The sequence below is a fragment of the Nicrophorus vespilloides genome, unplaced genomic scaffold, assembly GCF_001412225.1.
Source record: "Nicrophorus vespilloides isolate i.1.1-1 unplaced genomic scaffold, Nicve_v1.0, whole genome shotgun sequence".
Lineage (NCBI taxonomy): Eukaryota > Metazoa > Arthropoda > Insecta > Coleoptera > Silphidae > Nicrophorus > Nicrophorus vespilloides.
Genome location: NW_017098072.1, coordinates 1 through 16877, shown reverse-complemented (window position 1 = coordinate 16877; position 16877 = coordinate 1). Strand labels below are relative to the sequence as shown.

The window sequence follows — 16877 nt, the reverse complement described above, 5'->3', positions numbered from 1 at the left end:
ATTTGAAAATAAAAGTTTTTTACTCGGATTTGTACTGTTTTTCAGATAAAATGATATGAAACTCTAGCAAATACCGAGAAGATTTCTTTAAATAACAAGTCTTAACATTGCACAAATTTATTCATAGCTAAAAGACCTCAAGAAAAAAGAAAAACATGATAGAAACAGGCACAATATTGAAATCCTGGAAACTCAAATTTCACGAGATTCGAAATCTCGACAGTATCTATCTAAATCCAGCAACCATAAACTCAACAGTATTAAAATCTCGACAACCAGAATCCCGACAGTATCTTCTGTTATTTAATATAGACTTATTCATAATAAACCTTAAAATTAAGAAAATTAAAAAAAAATTAAATTAATTTATTGTTATTAATAATAAACAGTAATAATCTAATTGTATTTTAGATTATTTCTTATTGTTAAGGTTTATTTTGAATAAGTCTATTTTGAATTTCAATTGCCACCGAAGAAATATTACTAAAATTTCATATTACAGCAATATCTCGTACTGTTTGAAACCGGATTAATCGAGGAACTTAAAAAACCGCTAATTTATTTACGAAAAAAATTATTGTGTATGATTGTTTTTATAATTTATTTATTAATGAATTAAAATTAAGTTTGCATCGAAACTTTCAAACCTATAGTGTATCCGGACTAATCGAAGCCCGACTATGAGAGGTGTTGCTGTATTTGTTTAATTATAAATGTAATAGCAAACTCATATATTTTATAGATTAAAACGTCTACTTTCATCCAATTGAATGGAAAATCTTCATCTGAATGATTAATTACTTTGTAATACATACATCTCCGAGTGATTAATTGATTTTCTCCGACACTCGTTTCCTTATATAGTTTATTGAGGTCTGAAATAATTAATTCTCTCATATTTTTGTTAAATATAGAACTACAATATATTAGTAATTAATTGGTTAAGTTTCCTTTCTCACTAATGCTATTACGATTTATTTTTATTTCGAAGGTTAAAACAAATGTAAATACACATTTAAATTGTTAATTAATTCTATACAAATATTGTTTGCATTTAATACAGTAGTAGATACGTTGTCTATTAGTAACCAATGAATAATAAATAAACAGTGGACATTAGATCAACAATGACTAAATAATTAATTTTTGAACAGCAAATTCGCACAAAATTGAATATACTAATATTACATTACAATTACAGTTGCAACATAATTAACTATTATCGACATATTAATGCTAATTTAAAAAAAAATACATTTACATTTCTCAGTTTCATAAATTGATTCAATTCATAAATAAATCATGTATGTATAATTAATTTGCATTGATATTAAGCAAGTATTAATTGAAATAAAGTTCATATTAAATGTGTAAACTGTATCAGAAACTGTAGATAATTGGAACTATAACTGTTATATGTTTGAATACATATGTAATATTAAAATTTCGTACACTTTATTAATAAAGACAAATCTCTGTTGCATCATTTCTATGTGATATTATTCTTTGCTATTATAACAACAATTAAAAATAAATTGTTAATTCATTTTGAAATAAATATTAATATTTCTTGTACTTTACAAATCTCACATCACATGAATCACTCAATCAGTTTTTGTATCGATGTATATTTATAAATTGTTAAAAAAAACATGAAACGAGCAGAAATCAATTTGTCATTAGCAGTCATTTACAATGTTCGATAAATATTAATACTCTGTTCCATCAGTAGATAAAGACATTTTTTATGACATGAAAAAAGTAAATTAAATCCAATGCCCTTATGATTTCTCATTTCTTCATTTTTCAATGTGATTCATGAAATCTCTTACATTATTAACTATTGATTAAATCTTATTTAATTATTAAAGCATATTTTGTAATTAAAAATATATTCAAATTTAATTTATTTCCTCCATATATTTTTTTATGAAATTAAACATGAAACTCAATTTATTAAATAAATCAATAAATTTGGAAAAACCAAAATTTTGCATCGAGATTCTTAAAGCAAAAATACACAATTTTCAGCCCATAGATTTTTGCGTGGACAAATTAAATTCGAAATTTTGTACATTTTTTATATCATATTATAACTTTTGTTTTTTATCATCCAAAAATTATTATCACTAACTTTTGTTACACAGTTTGTTTTATTTATTAGCAATGATAACTTTATCACGAAGGATAATATAAATTAATATAATGTAATAAAAAATGCAAGTTAAGCTATACTTCAGATCAAATGAAAGATAAATAATATATCAATATTCATTAAGATAAATTAATGAATATTTCCAGATATAAAATATGATTATTATTGAATTAATTACAAATTACAATTTAATTAATAAAATGAAATAACTTTCTTTCAATATTTTTTAATATACCTATAAAATTGAAAATAAAAATATTAATAAATTTTATGTTCATATTTATTTAAATATTGAGACTGAAATTGTAATAAATTATGTTAAAAATACAAAAAAAAATCATATTAAATATATGTATATAAAACAAAGCTCCATTATTTCAATTTGGTATACATAATTATATAAATTAATTTTAAATGAGACTGAATAATTAATTTAAAACCGTTCGAAACTTTCCGGTATGAAAAATAGAAGAGAGAGAAAAAAACTGCGTTAATATAAACGAATAATGTAATTAGCGAAGATTTAATTATAGACCAGAGACCAGATAATAAATAAAGAACTAATTGCGATAATTAGTGAAGCAATCCGAGAGGCAGAAAAAAAATATATGAAAAAGGAAACAAACTAAACACAAGTCGCAATCTCACACATTTTCTCCGCAATTCTCACAGTAATTTTCTTATGAATATTCAACAGCGAGAGATGACAATATCTGCATACGAAATTGTCTGCAATTAGCGTCAAAACTCAAACCCCCCACAATAATCAAGCAATTGATGGCGGTTGTCGTTAACCGTCAGCGAGAGAGAGATTCTCGATATCCGAAATGGAAATTCTCCAAATGAATGTTTACAAACAGATCGGATTTGCACTCAATTGCACGTAATTTGAATCTGAATATCAAAGATAACGCGAATCAAACCTGACTAATTAATTCTGATGTTGATACTCGGATGCATGCACGAAAAGAAACACCTAAGTGTATTTATTAAGTTGTAGAAGAAACGGAACGTCTTATCTAGCTCAGATTATTGATGAGGTCAGATATATTCACGCATTGCAACGTGAATCTAAACTTATTTTAATGACATTAACATATAAATAATAAACATGTAATTACGTAATGCGTTGTATATATCACAAACAGCGGAAACTCGAGAACTTTTGTTGTTGTTTTTCTTTGGTATTATTACGTTTTGGATAATGTTGTAAAAGTTTTTTTGTTTTCTACTTCTTTGGTTCGGTAACTTAAAACATTCGAACGAATCGAATTCAATGGTAACGACACACTGACTGAGAGAGCCGAGCCGCGGCGGTCCGCGGAGCGTTACGTAACGGAGCGCGGTGGGGCGTCGCGACGCCGCAAAGAATCGGCTAAAGAAGAGGCGGCCAACCCCGACGCAAATTGTCATCCGCCGAGAAACCCGGAAATGGCTTTGCTTTAGTATATCCATATTTTTTTTTTATTATCATTTCAACGACACAATAATAAAAATAATAATATGAAAGGAAGAGAGATATAACAACAAAAAAATGGTCGCCGCTCAATTTCCGGTTTGCAGTCTTTTCTATTTACTTTTATTTTCTTCTTTTTCGTCGAATGGCATATAAATTAGGAATTCGTGCGGATGTTGGATTGAATTCCGATGGACCGACAGATATTTCCATTCGGCCAATCGAAACGATGCGGGCGTCGGGACGCTGTGCACGCAACGCTGGGCCAGCCAAGCGCCGCCGTCGCAATTGGGATTCGTATGCACTGGACTGGATTCCCACTGCTGCAGACACCTCATGTGAATAAAAGCTGTTGTTGCTTGGGTAAGGATTCGTTTACTATGAAGAGGATTCGCTTGGTATCTAGAGGATTACTGCGTTTTTAATCACTCGTCTGCTTCAATTACTGCTGCACTGAATAGAAGCTAGCAGGAAGGATACTATGCATTACATCATTAATCTTTTGGTATAAGAAGCATATCGGTTAAACGAGACGACAAATTCAATTGTCTCATATAACTTCATTCCATGTACACAAATAGTAATCGTTTGCAACTAGTTACTAACAACTAATTATAGTTAGAACGCGCAGGTAGTTCCGATCTATAAAGTTTAACAGAAAAAAAGTCAAGTTTATGAAGATATAAAAGTTTAAATTATTTCGTTATGCAATATGAATATTAATATTCGACACATTCAATTGCCACATCTAATACAAATAGTAATCATTTGCAACTAATTACTAACTACTAATTATAGTTAGTATGCGACAAATAATGTCAGGTTGTTTTTATAACAAATTAAATTCTTTCGTTATGCAATATGAATATTAATATTTTACAAATTCAATTGCCACATCTAACTTTATTGTTATAATTTACAATTAATTACTAACCACTAATTATAATTAGTATGCGCAGATAGTTTCAAAAAAATTATAAAGTTTCAGCAGTAAAAAATAATGACAGGTTGTTTCATAAAAGTTAAAATTATTTCGTTATGTAATTTGAATATTTAAACTAAATTAAACGAACTACACAGCCCATATTACAAGTTTCGATAAAAAAAAGGACCTGTTCATATTAAAGTTTATCTCCTTTGAGATCAATATATTAACTTAGTTCAACTATTTCAAAGTCCTTTAATTCCATTCATTCAACGAAAATATGATGATCGATTCATAAGGCTTTATCGTCGTAATTACTGTGTATTATCATAATTCATAATTACGAAGGTAGATCGAAAAGTTTATATAAAAAATAAAAAGAAGTCCAAAATAATTACTTTACAATTTTGTTTCGCAATTCAATGAAATAAATATTTTACAAATATCTATATACAATTTTGTTGATATCATTTAATAAAAACTAGATTTATCATCGTAATTAACTGTTTTTTTAAATTTTCTAATCAATTAATTAAAAATATTTTACATGAATAAGAAACATAATTTTGTTATAATATTTTTGCTCTTCAGAATTTCAATTTCAATTTCAAAATTATTTATTCAATGTAAATACATATACAATGGTATTGTATTAAGGGGTGGCGTACATGCTCTTCAGAGATAGATGAGGTATGATATTGCTAATTGTAAAAAAACTGTAAAAATTTAACCGATATTTAAATTAATCTTCGAATTAAAATTAATTATTAAAACTTTTGATAAATTTATAATAAAAATAAATTAATTTATTTAGAGCGGAAAAACTGCGGTCATTGTACATATAAAGTTATATGCATTTTCAATTATTATGGATTTACCGTCGCAATTAACTGTTTTTATTTTTCATTTTCCAAGCAATTACTGAGAGAAATTACACATGAATAAGAAACAGTATGAAAAAAAACATAATTTTGTTGTAATAGTATTTTTTTCTTCTTCGGAGATAATTCAAAATATTACATATACAATTTTGGAGAGAAATTGTCATCACTTAAAATGTTTGGATTATTCTAGATATATTTAATTTTGTTTAATATTTTAAACATGGAAATTACGTTATAATACTTAATTCAATTATAAGTAAAGATTTGCAGTTTTTATTTATTACTTGATATATATAATTTTATGTTAGGATATGAAAGCCAATTTGCAAATTTTATACATTCACTTTCTATTAGAAAACAAGTATAATTTAACAATAGATTGTACACTTCAAAGGAAATAGTCGAAAATAAAGTAAATTGATAATTGTATTATACTATCTAATAATATTTATTGTATTTATAAATATAAATTAGAAATTTATTCCCGGAAATTCCCGCAAGTTTTTAAGATTTATTTTTATTATTTTTTCTCAAAAAGAAAAAAAAATCCCGAGAAACAAATCTAGTACATTCACAGGTAGCTATATTAAATAGGAAATTCCCGTATTTTACTATAAAAAAAAAACTCTATTGTCTATTGCAGAGGTTCCCAAACTTTTTTGTGTCGTAGACCCCTTGCCATGTTTTTCGGTTTTGGGTAGACCCCCTACTTACCTGATATTGATTTTTTGTAAATTTATTTGTTATATTAATCTTTGTAATTATTAAAATCTTTGCTCTGAGACTGCGCGTATTCTTGTAACAAGATGATACTGGTATATCATTATGTGCAGGTTTTTACAAGTTCAAAATGTATTGCAACCACAAAGCGAAATCCTACAACTTACACAATTTTATAAACATATATAATAAATTTGTTACTTCACGTACTTTTATAAATAATGTATATGTCTTTATATTATAATATAGTATAATGTAAGTAAATAGGTACTATCAGTGTATGTTGAGATCCACTATCGTGGACCCCCATTTCCATTTCATGGACCCCCAATTTTTTTTTTCGTTGACGTAGACCCCTTGCAAGTTGTCATAGACCCCTGGGGGTCGATATAGACCACTTTGGGAATCACTGGTCTATTGCATGAAAAATTTTAACGAAAAAATATCAATTTGGATCGAAATTTTCTCAATAGTCTATATATAATATTTGATAGACCGAAAGACAAATTATAGTTTACTTATTTAGTATTTGATGAACTTTCATCGTTATTTTTTATAATTTTTCTTAATAACTATATAATAAAAACAATATTCACTTTATTAAGTTCACTATTGTTTAAATTATCTCCATTAACAAGCTCACACAGTATTAATCTTTAAATATGATTTATCATAGTGGCTCCCAGTGGGACACCTAAGTTTATCTAGGTTTCAAAGAGCGTTGAAGATCACCGGAGGTCTTTATCAAAACCGTTACTTGCTCGTTTATAATAGATTAGAATTTAATGCACCAAAAGGGAGATGACAATTTCTCAAAGATGATATATGCATTCTTATGTTTCTATTAAACGTATGAAATATAATCTGAATGTGTTTTATACTTATGTCATGCATTAATTTTATATAAATATATACTTCAAATATATCACAAAAGTACAGTTATTAAAAATAATATTCAATGTTTTAACAGGTCATATATTAAGAAAATAGCATTTTTCCACTAATTTAAAACGTATTTTACCAATAAAAATGGAATTAGTGGTATTATAGATTTAGGTTTTATACTTATATAACAAACTTAATGTAGATATTAGAAAAGAAATGTTTTTTTTTGGTTTTTAAATTTATTTATTTATTCATTTATTTCATTTTATTATTACATGAAATTACGTTTCTGTTGTTTTGTAAATAAACCTACATAATGTGTCAAGCGCGTATCTCTTGTGTAAGTGACCTTCAAAGTAGACTTACTTACTTAGCATATCCATAATAAATTTTCGTCGCATTACCAATCACCATTTTATAAATATCATTAACCTTTAACATCGAACCCAATCAAAACTTATATAATCGATCCAATGCTTATATTTCAAGCAAATCGAAAGAGAAGCATAAAAATTCTTATATCCTGCATATAATTAACATTGTAGATAGGATGATGTATTAAAGCAGCTTAGAATACAGCAATTTATAGGAATCAGCGTCTCATGTAACCTTTACCATCTTGCATAGGATTTTTTGACACAGGTCGCATTTGATGAGTCTCTTGGCATTAGAGCCGCGAATTTTACATAAGGTCAGGTTTCGTCTTACGCCAGGAAACGCGGAGAGAAAACATCACTGTAATTAATTGATATTTCACAGGGAAAAATGTAATTAATCTTGGCCTGTCTCGTGCTTTTGCAAAAGCTTACGGTAAATTGATAGGAATGATCAAACAACCATGCATAAGGGTTTCTATACTTAGATCTCGCTTTTTGATTTCACATCAGAATTGATTTATATTCATATATAATAAACAACTAAATTCTATTACATTTAAAAAGCAACCAAATGATAATAATAAAACTCACATAATTTATGTGACAATCGATTTCAATTGCTTTCATAAAATGCAATTACTTTTCTCGTCATTCTGAATACAACGGACGAAGTTTTTAATACCTTTCTCCGGTTTAAAATGACTGCAATTTTCTTGAAGCGAAACGTTCAATTATCTTGAATCAAAGACAAATTGGCCACCAAAACTTAGTTCCGTGAAATATAATGCGTTTTCAACTTTCCTTGAATCATTGATTATTTATTATGTTATTAATTACAAGCATTTCTAAACTTTAAATTTAATTCGTGCCGATACGCAATTTTATATAGTAAAATTAATTTAAATCTACATTATTTATTCTCTTTTAATCCTTTATGTATAATAATTAATGTTTAGTTCAAACCGGACTAATCGAAGCCGTACTTTGCGAGGTATTACTTTACATGCAATTTACTAAGTGCATTCTTGTGTATTATCTATATGCACGAAAATATATGTTATAATAATTTTAAAAACAAACAATAAATTTGCGACAGTTCAACCAGAGATTCGCAACTAAAAACAAATATCCACAGGCAAAGTTTGAAGAACTCCTTTGGTTAGGAGAACACATTCAAAGTTTCGTTTGTCTTTTGCAAACTTCTTTGCTTTAAACTTGAGTAGAAAGGCGGATAGCCCTTTCAAACTTGTTAATAAATATTATGATTATATTATTATTTGTTTATAAACAATGCAAACTTTATCTTAAAATTTATATATTATTAAAATGTATTTTTATATAAAAAATAATAATATATACAAATAATTGTAAATTTAACGATAATTTACAAATAACTTTATAGAATTATAGTTGTCATGAATATAGTGTGGTCATGAATAAAGTTATAATGTAATCATTAAAATTTCAAATGTCGCTTCTTTAATTTAGCAATTCAAATGTAAAGTCAACGCTCGGTTAAAGTACCCAAAGTACCGTATGCTAAATAAATGTACGTTAGTTGGACTGCGAATTCCTATATAAATGCATTAATTTATATGTTTTGCTCATCTGTTTCTGTTCGAACGTACGTACATGTTTTCAAACAAATAACATTTATTTTTTAAATAACTTCGCTAATGTAATTTTACTCAATATCAATACACCGTACACACTCGTATACATGTCATTGTACGTACATACGGATATTTGTACGTTCGTTCGATCAAATGGACATGCGTTGACCCAATAATAACTCTTTTGTTACGTTAGTTAGACTACGAATTGCTATACAAATGAATTATTTTATATTTGTTTTGCTACACACTCATCTGTTTTGTTCGCACGTACGTACATTTTTTCAAACAAATAACATTTATTTATTTAAATAACTTCGCTAATGTAATTTTACTCAATATACTCCGTAAACACTCGTCTACATGTTATAGAACGTACATGCGGATATTTGTACGTTCGTTCGATCAAATTTCCGCACGTTAAACCAATATTAACTCTTTTATTGCATTAGTTGAACTGCTAATTCCTATATAAATGCATTCATTTATATTTTTGCTACACGCTCATCTGTATCTGTTCGCACACGTGCATTTTTTGAAACAAATAACATTTATTTATTTAAATAACTTCGCTAATGAAATTTTACTCAATATGAATGCTCCGTACACATTCGTCTTCATGTACATTTGGATATTTGTACGTTCGTTCGATCAAATTGCCGAATGTTAAACAAATATTATCTCTTTTGTTTTAATCAGAAAATTAGTATAAATGTAAAGAATATATAATGTAAATAAATGCATTATAATTAATCATCAACTTTCAGATAAATATGATTAAAACTGAAAACTGTGAAACGAATTGTACAGTACAACGTAAACAAATAATGAATGCAAAATGCCAAGCAAAGTCTGGCGTAATGTTTGTTTGCGTGCGGTTTTGTCTGGATGGTAATTTCCAACGTGGAAAGTCCATTAAGGGTAAGTTATAGATAGCGGTGAGCGATCCACTCGAAAATTACGTATTCCCTTTTTATTCCGCATACTTTCATAGATGATTCGGGAAATGATACGCCACTTGCGCTTTCAGCGACATCGTAAACTTATGCGGAACGCGTAAAGAAGAACCGAACAACAAGCAACGACCAAGCAACAACAAAAAAACACAACTAGAGTTCTGCATACATGCATGTCTCAATTACAGTTTTCCACGGGCTTAACTTTTAAGTTAGGCAGCGAGGATCTCGTAAAATAAAAGTCGCAAGGACGTGATAAATTCGCCAGATGCCAGACAAGAAACTTCACCGTAATGCTTCATCCCTCGAGATTATGCTCATTCATAGTTTTTTTTTATTATTATATATATATGTATAGGAAGAAGCGAGAAATTAATGTATATCATAAAGTAGTATTATAATGTAGTAAGTCAAATTCTCGTAGTCGGGAAGCGTGTAATACACAATTTTGGCATATTGCTTATGTTAAGTTACAACGTACTTAATATTAGACTGCTCATGTAAACTACTCAATTAATATACATAGAACTTGTTCATCAAAGGAACATTTCCACCTCCGTCGATCCCAATTTCTACGAGATTATAATATGAAAATTAATAGATTCAATGAAGGCTTGTACTGCGTGTAAAATTGTGAGAAACTCTAAATGCACAAGTTTATTGATAACATTGTTGAAGCACTCTTATTCTTTATAAACAATATGAAACAACGGATAGAAATGCAAAAATGACTCATATCAATCATTACGGAATGAACGCAGATAAAAAAAATTGAATAGTATTTATAAACAAATAATGTTTAAATAAGTATTTATTATATTACAATACATAGTGCGGGTAATCGGTTCCGCAAATATACCTATTTGAAACCAGCCTAATCGAGTATACTTATACCTCGCTATACGGCCTAAATACTTGAGAAATGTTGTCCGTAAAGCGAAAATTTCTCTGTATAAAGAGAAGGCCGTATAACGACGTATAGGTGTACTATAAAACCACATACAAATAAACAACAACAAAAATAGACTTGAAAGTATAAAGAAAATATGTATTGCTGTATTTGTTATAATTATCTTCTTCGCTTAATTCTAATCAATTGATTTCTTACATAAAAATGACTAATAAAACATAAGTAGTTTATGTTTAATGATTTAGGAAACTCAATTTTTTTTTGTAAAGAACTGATAGAGAATATACAGAATTATGACTGTTTTCAACAAATTGGAAATTATATACATACTTTTCTTGAATATGTTGCATACAAGAAGATATCTTCAAATAATATCAATACATTAATATGATCTGAAAAGCAAAAAATAGCTCAGAAAAAAGATATTGCTCTCTTAAGTCCATAAACAAGTAATTTCAACGTTGATTATATTTTTGAGACTATTACCAAAGTTATAATAAAATTAATACAAAATAAATAAATATTGTTTAAAAATAAAATAATAAGAATAAATTAACTGATTCATTCAATAAATCTATAAATGAGCTGTAATACTAATATTGAGAATATTTTATATAGGGTTTATCGGTTTTATAAAACCGGTTTTTTAAAGAAATTTATATAATTCGAAAATCCGGTTTTTCCAACTTAAAAACCGGTTTTTGAACCAAGATTTAATATATAAAAATTTGATTAAAACATAAACATTTTTACACAAAATCTCTTCTGGCATAAAACGGTAATATTGTCAAATTCTAAGTTTCCCGAAATAAAGAGAAAATCAGTCAATTCATAAATATCTTCAAGAACCTAAAAAGGTTCATACTTCCATAAAACACCAGGGCGACTAATATTCCAATGGTTAAATCACCCTACCCACTATTTCGCCGCCGGTTCAAATCCTGATCAAGCCAGGCCCTTTGTGAGCCCTCTCGGTGCCTTCAGCAATAGGGCCATCGTTCATCACAGATGGACAGTCAAATGAATGAAGTTCAGCATGACCTTTTCAGCCAAGTCGATGGACAATGACAGTGTTATGGATAGCAGCAGATTCACAGTCAAAGGAAATAATGGAATCGCATCAATATACTACTGAAATTAACCTACAAGGTGATAGCCAACCAACAAATTAAAAAAACAAATCATCATAATGGTAACTGTCCACCGGGAAAGCTTATCCATTTAATGTCAACCTCGATCTTAAATTTACACAATGTTCACATTGATGAATAAAATTATACGACATAAAAAAAAACACCAATAAAAGATTTTAAAGTATTAGAGGGTACAAACAAAAGAAAGAAATTTTTAAAAATCATATTAAATTTTTCCTTCTTCTGTAGACGAAGAAGATATGTAAATATTATTTCCTTTTCAAACATCATCTTCTGAGAAAAAAGAAGGAATAAATTAATATTTTACAGTAATTAATTGTTATTTAGTTTTCTAATATTGTTGTCCTAATATTCTCTCTTAAGGAAAGTTGAGATTCAAAAACCGTTTTTTTTTAAGTCGGTTTTTGTATAAACCCTAATTATATACTTATATAATTGATTATATTTTAAATATTTATATTAATTAGTTCTATTAAATTAAAATTAGAGTACAAATATTAAATAATATTTACTTCAATATATACAATCATAGCTTATTAAATAAATTCCACATCTATTACATAATTTTAAATGAAGGAAATATGTTAACTATATAGTTGATTTTGACGTAGAAAAATGGTAATAGAAAAAAGTACATAAAGATAACCATACATTTTAAAGGTAAAAATGGCTGCAATATGTCTCAAGCCATCGAGTCCAGGAACATACATGAAAGGGGCTGCATTCAGTGTTATTGCAAGGCCGCAATCTGTCTACAATGCTCTCACATTTTCAGCGAGAGCAAAATTTCAGTCAGAAAGCCCATTTTATGGAATGGTAAACTTCTGCCGCAAGATCGATAACCGAACCGAGGCAATATTCCGCACCTCAACCACATATTTATTTTATTTTTATATAAAACGACTACCGCATATGAAATTAGCTGAAAACTCAAAAAATATAAACCATTTCTTATATCATTATTTCTATATACATACTAACATTAATAATTGTATAGAAATTATTAACATAATTAATACAAGTTGGATCACCAAACATTTTAAACTTCAATATATTTGATAATTATATAATTTGGGCTGAAATTAATGAATTTTTTAATTTATAATTAATTCTAGAATGAATACTTACAATAAATATTGTTATTATTATACAATTAAAATAATATAAATAATTTGAAACATATTTCTTTATAGTAAACATAAAATTTACAATTAATAACCAGAAATAGAATATTTTAAAATCCATTATGCGGAATCCAATATGCAAATAGCGAGAATATAAGTAACTAATATAAATTTACGTTAAACAATAATGTATGAAGATCTACTTGGACTTAAAGCTTTCAACTGTGGAAAATATCAAGCGCCTCAAACATAGAAACATCTCAACATTCATGAGAAAGATTGCAGGTGTACACTGGTACATTACAAACAAAGAAATTATACCGAGAACTTTCACTTTAAATCGCAAAATTAAAAAAAAAAGACTGAATCACATCTAAATGCATTAGTACGTTCAGCTTAATGGATAGAAAATCATAGATAATAGATAGAAATGTTAATTAATATCTAATTGAAATATTGATAATATTATTTTTCAAGCAGTAAGATAGATAATTGTACGTAAGTAGGAGCATATAGCAATACCTCGCATAGTCCGGGAAATCGATTACGGCAATATCTTTGAAAGCGGACTATTCGAGTACACCTATCCTTTGTATAACACGGTAGTTTCTTTACACGTTTTATAAAAATGTGATTCAAAATTAAATCTTGAAAATAATCTAGCCTATGCGCTTTTTGCATACTTTTCGATTTACATTCAAAAAGTTACTACTTCAATTTACAAGTTTTATTTAAGAACCGTGTTAACCGTATAAATCGGGGGATAGGTGTAATTTAAAACTGCATACAAATAAACTGCACAATAAGAGAATTGTCTGAATAAAGGAGGAAATGATTATTTATGTATTGAAAATTATACTTTATTTTTATTTTGATTAAAGATAATTTCAAATGGTACTGATTGAAGCCGCACTAAGCTAGGTATTGCATTATATGAAATTAATGTATTTACTTTTAGAAACAGAAGTTTTATGTATATTAGTTACAAGGTTTCCCTTTAAATTGGTCATCAAATATTTAGCAAAAGTGTTAAGTAAGAGTACTTATCACCTCACTAAATAGTACGCGTTATTCAAATTTCCTAAAGTTAAACATCAAATACATGATGGTTGCAACCAGGTGTTCTTTTTTTTACAAATAAAATAACAATTTACACTTGAGTATCAAAGAGCCGCCGATCGCAATACTTCCGGTTACGGTATTTGTATAATTTACCGAAATATACAAATAATCCAAGAAAGTACTTCTAAGAACTTCATTTCTTATACATTAGTCTGGGGTTCGATTTAAAAATAGTGTGAAAATAATCAGCGTTGTCCTATTTGCAGGACCGGATCTTACGCCGAACGGCAACAAACACTGTAAAAGTGAAAGCAACTTATAACATCCTAAATATTTTTATTGTCTTATAAATATGTGCCTCTTATATGTTTATTTATATCCGCCAAAATCGCTTCATTCTATTTTTAAATGCAACAACATTTAATTTTGATTACATATAAATGTAATTTGAATAAAAGCTTGTTACATAATTAATTTAAAATTGTAATAACATTTTCGGGACTGAACAAGTTATAGCCAATATCAAATTCATTATGTAAATACAGTTGCAGTAGATATTGTTACCATTATTATTAAAAATTTTCAATTTTACTTTCTATATATCTCAAAGAAGCGCAGTTTGCCGATTATTTTTACTTCTAGTCCGTGAAATTGAATTAAAAACGTAGTTTTTTTTTGTTATTTTTGTTTTCAAAAATAAAAACCACAATTGTAAATATAAATTTATAAAACTTTACTCACAAAGTGTCAACATTTTCCAGAAAATTTTCTTTTTTGTTGTTATTTTCTTATCTTTGTCAAGTAGTAGAACAGATATCAACAAAATTAAGTCAAATTATGTTGCATGTATCCAATTTGTTATATGATCTAAAGCAGTGTTTCCCCAACCTATTATACACATAATTTTTAATATTCAAAAATTGAAATATTCACAAAATAAACTTGAATGATAGGTTTTAGGAAGAAATCGCTAGGAAATTATTGAGTATACTGAAATGCAAGTACAAAATAATTTTAGTGACAGATTTGCCTATATTACTTCAATTATTAGTGAATATTTAATATTTAAATTTAGTGAGATTATAAAATAAATAATTTGAATAAAAATGAGGCCATGACAACTTCTTAACATTCTATCAATATCACAATTTTAATGTGCTGCATATGTAATTTAATTATTAATTGAAATTAAACGATAGTTAATATTGTAATAAATTCAGAATTAGATCATAAAATTCTTGCAGATAAATAAATAACGTGAATATAAAGAAACTTCCTTATGGAATGTATACTTATAAATAATTCCATCAACATAATACAAGAAGTAAATTGAAAACAAAGGAATTCTTATAAGACTGTGTCATTGGATCACATCCTCTATGGCAACATTTGGTTGCCATATACAATATCAGACAAACGAAGGAAATGCAAACAAAAATAGAAGTTGGACTCACTTTGAATTCCTCATCAGTGTATGTAATATGTCCTCTTTTCATGATGGACTTGGGTACTGGGCTCATGTCCCTGGCCCCAGAATCCCACTCCCAACTGTCCAACTTATCACTTGCAGAATCCCTGAGCTTGGGCACCTTGAGTGCATCAATCTCGGGCCTGAGGGCCAACCTTCTCTGCAGGAACTGCTCATAAGATATCCTCCCTTGTGCATCGGCACCCAATTGCAGCATCAACTCATCCAGGGAGTCCTCCAAGCTGAGCTCCTTGCATATAGTCAGCAGATCCTGGCTACAAAATAAAAAAAAAACATCTACATAAACCAGTTTTGTTTACATTTTCGGGTTATTTACCTATCAATGAACCCATCCCCGTTCGCGTCGCAGGCCTGGAATAGCCTTCTCACTCGCTCTTCATCGCCCACCGAACTAGCGCTCTCGCTCGCACAATCCGTATCTGCCATAACCTCAAAATTACTACTTGTATACCATTCTATTCCAATAGGAAATCCACTTCACACTTGACCAGAACCTTTACGAAGGATTTTAGATAAGCCTACGATTCGAAACATTGCAATTCAACATAGTTTTCAGTCAAATTGCAGCTAATTATTCGCCAATTTTGACACTGCTTTGACGTTTGTAAACAATGGATATTACTATCCTGAAGTTAACTGAATTAACCTAATGAACTTAAGTTTGAACTATTACTTATTTATAATATCCATCGACATTCTAACTTACAACATATAATTTATGATCATAAAAATCCAATTACGCTACAACTTATCAATCAATTTCTAAAATGAAAATAAGTTGTTAAAGTTGCATACACAACCTGGTTTGTTTATTTACTTTTTCTTTTAGGTTAATTGTGTTAATTTTATAATGAACTCAAAGAGACGTTGGTTCCATGGACAATTCGAGAAGATTCAGAAGCAGTGCATAATAAATTGGAGCTCATCCAGTGAAGATGATTCAGACAAAGAAGACAGTACAAATATTATACCTAAAGCAACATCTTCTGGTGAAGTATCACCAATCATCAGAAGACACTCTAAACTCCAACCACGTGAAATAGAATGGAGTGAAACTCAAAATACTATAAAATACGAAATAGAAACAGTTACTAGTCAAAGAACTTCTTCAAATGGGTCAATTAAATTTGATGCAAAAAATACATTTATTGACTGCAGCGAAAGTGA

At 28.4% G+C, this 16877-nt stretch overlaps 1 protein-coding gene across 5 annotated transcripts in view; it reads right to left on the bottom strand.

Annotated features, from left to right (window-relative positions):
* The window catches only part of LOC108561611 (colorectal mutant cancer protein), a 65295-nt gene extending 48981 nt beyond the window's left edge, over nucleotides 1-16314 (bottom strand). For 2 of the 5 annotated variants that reach the window (XM_017919629.1, XM_017919633.1), the window contains exons 1-2: nucleotides 16027-16314; nucleotides 15676-15964 (exon numbers count right to left, since the gene is read on the bottom strand). In XM_017919629.1, coding sequence (XP_017775118.1) covers nucleotides 15676-15964; nucleotides 16027-16136 — 399 coding nt within the window. In that variant the 5' untranslated portion in view covers nucleotides 16137-16314. Of the gene's footprint in view, nucleotides 1-3276; nucleotides 3460-15675; nucleotides 15965-16026 lie in introns of those variants that run through there. The other 3 variants (XM_017919630.1, XM_017919631.1, XM_017919632.1) reach the window with 2 other exon arrangements.
* Between the last annotated feature and the right edge of the window lie 563 nt (nucleotides 16315-16877).